This window comes from Salvia splendens, chromosome 17, assembly GCF_004379255.2.
Source record: "Salvia splendens isolate huo1 chromosome 17, SspV2, whole genome shotgun sequence".
Classification (NCBI taxonomy): domain Eukaryota; kingdom Viridiplantae; phylum Streptophyta; class Magnoliopsida; order Lamiales; family Lamiaceae; genus Salvia; species Salvia splendens.
In genome coordinates this window covers 24222073-24230116 of record NC_056048.1, presented here as the reverse complement: position 1 = coordinate 24230116, position 8044 = coordinate 24222073, and the positions used below count along the sequence as shown (strand labels likewise).

General features: G+C 39.9%; 2 protein-coding genes across 2 annotated transcripts; one reads left to right on the top strand and one right to left on the bottom strand.

Moving 5' to 3' along the window:
- The first annotated feature begins 919 nt into the window (after positions 1 to 919).
- Positions 920 to 3588, top strand: LOC121774169 (probable serine/threonine-protein kinase PBL19). The gene is made up of 4 exons (XM_042171085.1): positions 920 to 1578; positions 2016 to 2276; positions 2541 to 2663; positions 2766 to 3588. The coding sequence occupies exons 1-4, from the start codon at positions 1228 to 1230 to the stop codon at positions 3300 to 3302; spliced, it is 1272 nt and encodes a 423-aa protein (XP_042027019.1). The 5' UTR covers positions 920 to 1227; the 3' UTR covers positions 3303 to 3588.
- Positions 3589 to 3608: 20 nt separating this feature from the next.
- Positions 3609 to 8044, bottom strand: LOC121774168 (pentatricopeptide repeat-containing protein At1g12300, mitochondrial-like). Its single transcript, XM_042171084.1, has 3 exons — positions 5068 to 8044; positions 4207 to 4330; positions 3609 to 3980 (listed from the first exon to the last, which is right to left on the bottom strand). Exon 1 carries the CDS (start codon positions 7947 to 7949, stop codon positions 5277 to 5279), a length of 2673 nt encoding a protein of 890 aa, XP_042027018.1. The 5' UTR covers positions 7950 to 8044; the 3' UTR covers positions 3609 to 3980; positions 4207 to 4330; positions 5068 to 5276.

The following is an 8044-nucleotide window of genomic DNA, read 5'->3' as shown; positions in this document are numbered from 1 at the left end:
TTTGGTATGATTAATGATCTTATTGATCATATCACACGTAAATACTTCATTCAAATCCAATCATATAATATGACCCATGAAAAAAAATAGTCATGTTGGTTGTTGCACACAAACAAAAAGTAGTCAAACATTACCCAGATAGCAATAATGGAGTCATACATAACTTATCATATGTTCTTCTTCAATAGTAAGTATTTTATGTGATGGTGATTTTTTTTAATGAGATATTTTATCGAGATGAAATTCCCCCAAATTAAATGCAGAGTCTCAACAATTGAAAAGCACACAAAATAAATAATATGTAATAGAAATGTAGAAAGTAGAGCATGAATAAAGCAAGGGGCCGGGCGGCAAATCGCGAGTCCCGGCCAGTCCCACGCGTTACACGGAAGAGCGGCACGGCCTGGGCCGGTCCCGGGGCCGCGTTCCCGGCCTGGTGACCGTCCTGCGGCCCGGCCTGGGCGCGCGATGGAGAGGGAGGAAGAAGAGGCCGGGCCGCTACTGTTCACGGATTTGCAGATTTTTGGAAGAGGAAGAAGAGGGAGGGGGAGAGGAAGAAGGAGAAAGAGGAAGAAGATGGAGAGGGAGAGGGGCCCAAATCCTATGTGCATTTATTTAATTTTTTTTTTTACACTTTTTTTAAATTTTCTATTTTTTTTATAATTTTTAGTTTATAATTTATTATTTTGTATTAAAAATGAATTTCTCGTGTTATAATTGCTCAACGTATTCTATTTTACGAGTAACTTAAGTTGGAGTTGTGAATAGTGTCATTTATTAGTTACGGCCCGGGTTGGAGCCTGCATGGTTAGAGCAGTTAGGGGCTGGGCTGCAACTGTAGAGGAATGATGACGTGGAGAGGACTTGTGGGGATGGGTTATTGATGCCCTTAGGTGGAATTCTATTTATTCAAAAGGGTCCCAATTTCAAACCAACCACCCAATTCAACGGTTATTCACTGCCATCGTTTATCAATTATCATTATCATTATCATTATCATTATCAGCAGCAGCAGTGAATCACTGCCAGCGCTAACTGTCTAAATCCATTTCTATAATGTTTAATTCAATTTAATACTGCTACTTACTTTTAATTAATTTGATATTATCTGATTTAGAATTTTTATTCTGATATCATGTGGAAACTCGTCTTTTACTGTAGCTTTGTTTTGATATGGCAGCAGTGAAGCTCGGAATCAAGTTTTGTTAGAGTCGGATTGCGTGAAAAATGATTTGTTTCAATCAATTCAAGGATAGGAGTAAAACTAGGTTACAGAAATCAGCCCCGACATTGAAAAGCCAGAGCAAATTTAACGTATCGGAATCTGAGAGGGCAACATCATCCTGTTCAGCTACGCCGCCGCGCAGAATCACGGAGATATATGAGGAAAAAGCGCAGAATTTGAGAGTATTTACATTTGCCGAGCTAAAGCAAGCGACTAATAACTTCAACAGATTGCTTAAGATTGGTGAGGGTGGTTTTGGATGTGTGTACAAAGGTACAATCAACCCCCCCGAGGGAAAGGCTGGTGACCCCATGATTGTTGCAATCAAAAAACTCAGCAAAGATGGCTGTCAGGTATTATGTTTACTTTTTCCATTTTTTATTCACTGTAAGAATGTTTGTCATTTATTATGTGGTCTTGCTAGTAAACTCAAGAAATCTGTGCTGAAAATATATGGTGGATTTGAAATTGGGGATTAGTTGTTAAGCGTGTTAGTATATAGTATAATGATTTCCATGTGAGTGAATGAAATCTTTAACTCCTTTAGGCATGAGAGACTGCCATTTGGGAGTTGAGATGCATCTAATAAGAAATTGGTGTAGAAATATATGGGGAAAAGGAAAGGGAAAGGGAAAGCAAGATTAGGGATTTTAATAACATGCCTCAGAAAAACGAAAGCAATGCTCGCTGTATGTTACATGCTGTTCATGTTCTCGACCCGTGACAGTATCTAGTAATACCAAGGTTCATCCCACTGAAAAGGTGTGTGGTTTTGTTTTGACGGTATTAGGGTCACAAACAATGGGTAGCAGAAGTGCAGATTCTTGGGGTCGTGGATCATCCGAATTTGGTCAAGCTGATAGGATACTGTGCTGTTGATGCAGAACGAGGCATACAAAGGCTACTCGTGTTTGAATATATGCCAAAGAAGAGCCTGGATGAGCACATTTTCAATAGGGCAGGTTCAACATTATCCTGGGAGCGAAGATTGCAAATAATACTTGGGGCAGCGGAAGGATTGGCTTATCTACATGAAGAGTTGGAAATCCAGGTTTCACCTTCAAATCTTTTTGCCACTTATCATTGAATTAACTTTTAGGACTTTTCAAGTTATGGGTTCCTGCCTCAGAAGATAGTGCAAGATTTGGCTGTTTAGTATTTCGATTCAAGCATATTCATCATCGCGTAGGTTTTTTATTTAATGTTATCTCTGAAAATTATTGAATTGATCAGAGATGATCTTTGTAAATAATCAGTCACCTTTGAAATTGATGTTGATCCTAGTTACTGACTGTTGTTCACTATGCTGTTACAGGTGATCTATCGTGACTTCAAGTCATCGAACATTCTACTGGATGGGGAATTCAAGGCGAAGCTGTCAGACTTTGGGCTTGCTAGGGAGGGACCAACTGCTGGTCATACGCATGTTTCAACCGCGGTATGTTCATTTTGTTAAACAGGCTGTATTAATTACAAAAGCTTTGATACTTGTGTATCTTGTATGGAAGTTGCTTGATGACAAATGCTTTCGTGTTTACAGGTTGTTGGAACATATGGATATGCTGCCCCGGACTACATAGAGACGGGGCATCTCACGTCCAAGAGCGACGTCTGGAGCTTTGGCGTGGTGGTGTATGAGATGTTGACAGGAAGACGATCGCTGGAACGGGAACTCCCCAAACCGGAGCAGAAGCTACTGGAGTGGGTGAAACAGAACCCTGCTGATAGTCGAAGATTCAGCATGATCATTGATCCGAGACTCGAAAACGACTACCCGTTAAGCGCAGCTCGCAAAGTTGCTAAATTAGCTGATAGTTGTTTGGTGAGAAGTGGGAAGGAAAGACCAAAAATGAGCAAGGTGGTGGAGGCTCTCAAGGACATTATTGCTGAGGCGGCGGCATGTGTGGAGAGCCCGCCGGTGAAGTATTTGGAGGATGCCGAAGATAGTCCTGCGCCGGCAGAGCAGATGGCCCCATCAATCAAACGGCGATTCACACACTTGGCTAAGATCAGTGAGAATTTGGATGGAGTGAACACAAGAAGGTTTATGATGATGCAAAGGGCTAAAGTTACATAACTAGCTTTGTCGACTCTTGAGTTTGGTCTAAAACTACCACCTCTCAAACTTGAAAATGACCAAGCTCCATTTCATACCTCAACTTTGTAATATAAGTATGTTATTACTTACTAGTACTTTAGTAGGAAGTCAATAATTAGATTTTGAATAATAGGTGAGACGAAAAATGTTGTGTGGTTAGGGACAAGGGGTTTTTGTGCTCGAGTCTTCATCATTTTCCCCATACTATTGTGTAGGTTTCTAATTTTATGAGTATTTCATGAGAAAATCTTCTACTGGGACTCAACTTTCTGATGCTACTATACATGAAAAACAATCCCCTCGAGCTATCAAAATTCTTTTAGACGATCCTTCTGTACATAAAATTCACAGTACACCACCACTCTGATTCTAACTACAGATTTCTTAATCATGCTATTTACAATTTTGCTTGCTACATTTAACATTAAAGAACAAGGTAAGTCGACCTGTAGGAGTATACTCAAATACCAGTAACATGAGAGTCCTAAAACAACGGCAACTGTGACAATAGTTTACGTACTCATTAACGGACCTCTCTGTATCGAGTTTTGAGCCCGTTAGCTAACTTCGCCCCATGAAATTTTTGGGCACTGGAAACTTGATCTAGCTTGGTAGAATGATCCAAGGGAAAGAACTGCAACACTCCAAAGTCCAAACCTATCAAAAAGATTACAGATGTAGAAACAAAATTTTTGGTGAGTGTATCAAAATTCAAAACTGAATTTTCTCCAACTGATAGATGATACAATGCAAATTTATGTAATAGCCAGTCTAAGTGCTGTTAATCACATATACATGCTTCGAATATTTCGCAATTCAGTCTGCAATCCTACTATACCTAATATAATGAAAGGAATCTGTAGATTTAAGAGACAATTCTAACCTCCCATGTAAGGATTCTGTCTTCTTCAAGGCCCATATGGTTCTGATAGTATGGATGCTGGGACGGATTTTCTTCCCAGATCAAGATCACAAATCATGATACATTTTCTGTGAAGAACTCTCACCTATAAAACAATAAAACTGTGTCAGCAGACAGTGAAAAGTTAATTGTCACATTCTCTAATCAGAGCAAATATGTGCGCAAAAATATTGTTGTCTCAAAAGAAGTAAACACAAACAGACTTTTGATAAGTTACAAATTGTGATTCATATTGCTCATTATTGATCAAGTTGGAGAAACTTGTTTAGCAAAATGGAAACAAGTAAGGCATAGGTAAAATGGAAATGTATTGAAAAGATGAATCTAACAAACATCTAGGGATTAAGCCAGGTTTCCACAAGGCAAGAGTCATTCTTCCCTTAAACTGATGCATCATTCAAAAGCAAATGAAGGAAAAAAGCACGGTCATTCATCAGATTGCAGAAAATCTATTTCACTTAACCTTATACAAGCCAGGAAATTCTCCATAATGATATATTCAAGCGGCTCACCATGAACTATTCATATGGAGTATAATAAAGGGGGAGGGGAAACAGTGTAAGGAAAAGAATTTACATCGACAAAAGAAAACAACCTCATTAATTAGTAGCTAGGACTACAATACCATGATGAATCAACAGCTCAAGTAGCCACAATTACCAAAGACTATTATGGCTGAGATGATATGCATTCCTCCAACAGAAAATCTAGTACTTGAAGAAGCATCAATGAATAGCACATGGAACAAATTAACTAGACAATAGCAAGCAGGAAAATACTTTTCACCAGTTAGATAACTAAAATGTACATAAGTATTTTCACCTCATTTTACGTTTCAAAATGCATATAGAGTAAGCAAGCCGGTGAAGAAAGACTTGGCCTTTTCCTCATCAAGGACACCTAGATGCACACCCAGAAATCATGTGATCAGACTTTTTAAATTCTGGTGCAAGGGAAAAATCAGGCTGGTCCTCATCAGAAATCTTCTGGTTGGCCACCGAAAAACTATGAAGCAGTCATTTCATTTTAACTTAACTGCAGACAGCTTCCACATTCATGCTGGACTGATTATCAGTAAACCCAATGGGGTTGGAACTCATTTTCTGAATAACCCTGTTTCTGTATATGAAGTCATAAGTCATGTACATGAGGAGGTCCAAAAAGAGACTCTTCCCCGTTATTTCTTTTGTAGATTCAACATCTTCTAAATCATTATATGCTCTATCCAATATCTTATGTGTTATCTCATCAAACTCAAAAGATATCTCGCTCAACTTCTGCGCCCACATTGCTGTCCTGTGCGGTAAACCATGCTTGCGTAAATTAGACAACAGTAAGTTAGTCGTAACTAAATCTGGAACAAAACCCAACTTCAGCAATTTTCCTGTCAAAATCATTGCATGATCTAGTATATCACGGCAGACACCACTCAGCAGAGTGTTGTAGGTAACTGTATCTGGAACTATTCCAGCAGAAACTAGCTCATCAAGCATCATTATAGCTCTATTCATCCTTCGGCTTCTGCAATAACCATGAATCTGTATGTTGTAAGTTGTAATATCTGGACCCCAGCCACTATTTTGCATTGTATTTGCCAAATTTTCAGCATTTAACATGTCAAGTTGCTTGCAGTATCCACTGATCAAAGTGTTGTAAGTCACATTATCTGGGGTCCATCCACATCTCAGCATCTCCATGTAGGTGGCCATGGCAGATTTCATCCTTCCTTGTTTGCAGAAACCTTTGATAATGATATTAAAGGTGATCACATCAGGGAGCAAACCCATATTCCTCATCTCCAGTTCCAGCCTTAATGCCTCATCTAGTTCTCCGCAGTTGCAGAAGCCGGAAATTAAGGAATTGTAAACAAAGTTGTTAGGCACAAGCCCTTTGCTTAACATTTTCAAATACTTATTGTATGCCTGTTGAACAAAACCCCCCTTGGAAAGGCCTTGAATGAAAGCAGAAACAGCAACAACATCTGGAGCCATCCCGAGCATCTCCATTTCATCCCAAAGACCTTGAGCTCCCATCATGTCTCCTTTCTTAGTATACCCATCCAGAACCACTGTGAAAGCTGCTCTACTGATGGGATAACCATTTTGTATCATCTTGTATATGAGCGACTTGGCTTCTTGAAGCCTTCCGATCTTAGATAATCCTAAGAGAAGTGAAGTATATGTGGGAGCTGAGGGGGTGAAGCCAACTTTCACCATAAAGTTGTAAACTTCAAAAGCCTTGTCTTCTAAACCTGCTTTGCTGTAGGCAAGAATTAACGTGTTAAATGAAATTACACTAAGAGAGATTCCTTTTTCGAGCATGAACCCCAATAGTTCAAAAGCTTCATCTAATCTACCTGCCCAACACAGTCCTCCAATATGTATATCAGGCAATGAAGAATCTTGAACCGACCCCATCACTGAAAAGCTCCTTAGCAACCTGTTCCCATCCTGCTCGTTGCCGTACTTTTCATTACCAGCAGCTAAGATGTTAAAAGTCACACCATCAGGTGCAACACCCTTGCTTCTCATTTCTTCATAAAGCATATTTGCCATACCAATTTCTCTTGCCTTGACATAGCCATCCATCAAGGCGTTATACAATACAGTGTTTGGAGACACACCCAATTCTTGCATCCAATGAAAGATTTTATTTGCTTCAGCAATATTACCCTCCTTGCAAAAAGCATTGATAAACGTACTAAATGTAGCAAAGCTTGGAGTGCAGCCACTTTCGAACATCAAATGCACCCAACTGAATGCTTCCCAAGTCCACCCCCTTACACAATATGCATTGATTAAAATATTATATGTATATACATCTGGCTCACACCCAAACTTCCTCATGACATACAACAAACTTTCTGCAATCCGAATGCAGCCTCTCCTACAAAATCCAAGAATCATCATATTGTAAACATAATTTGAAGGGATGGGTCCTTTAAAAATCATATCTTTGAACAACATCCACACACTGCTATAATCACCAAACCGTAGTAACAACTTTATCAAACAACAAATAGCTGATAAACTCGGCCTACCACCAACTCCTCTCATCCTATCCAAAACCTCCAGGGCACAAGATGCCATCTCCGCATTCGTAAAAGAGCGCATTAGTGCATCGAGAATATAAAAGTCCATTGCAGTGCTAAAGATTTCTCTCCATACAAGAACATAACTCCTCTCCTCTCCTATTCCCCGTATCATCCATGTAAGCACATCCTGAGCTAATTGCCTAAAATCTTTCGCTACTAACGAATGCACGACAACGCAATAGCACCTGACTAGGAAGTCCGAGTGATCACGAAAAGCATATTTGAAAAATGCAAATGCAACCTGCCGCTCCTGAAGCGATACCATAATTTCCGCAATGGCAACTGGAGAAAAACCTCTTGAAAACCGAATGAGGAGGTCTCTCTTCTCAAGTTTGATCATCCTCGAAATTCCGACGGCGAGCATACGCCTCTCATTTGAGTTAATCGCATAGCTTCCAGAGCTATTACTGGTAAAAGGCGAAAATTGACATAGGAAATCGGATTTTGAACCAGAAATGAATGAGATCGAACTGCTGAAATAAGCATACTTCATCGATTGATGATAAACAGAGAGCAAATGCGCTAGGGTTTCTGAGCTGAGGTGGAGAGAGAGGGGGCAGAAATAGCAGACCTTGAGACTCCTATGCAGACGGAGCACAGCAGCAGACATTCGGAAGTTGCCGGAGACAACGTCGGAAGCCAGTCCACCGGCGTACTTCGTCGGAAGAGGTTTTAATTTTGGACTCACCGCCGCATATTACAGAA

Coding starts and splice junctions, on each gene's coding strand:
- LOC121774168 (XM_042171084.1), bottom strand. CDS start 7,949: ATGTCTGCTGCTGTGCTCCGTCTGCATAGGAGTCTCAAGGTCTGCTAT.
- LOC121774169 (XM_042171085.1), top strand. CDS start 1,228: ATGATTTGTTTCAATCAATTCAAGGATAGGAGTAAAACTAGGTTACAG. Junction 1,579..2,015: donor TCAGCAAAGATGGCTGTCAG/GTATTATGTTTA, acceptor TGACGGTATTAG/GGTCACAAACAATGGGTAGC. Junction 2,277..2,540: donor ATGAAGAGTTGGAAATCCAG/GTTTCACCTTCA, acceptor ATGCTGTTACAG/GTGATCTATCGTGACTTCAA.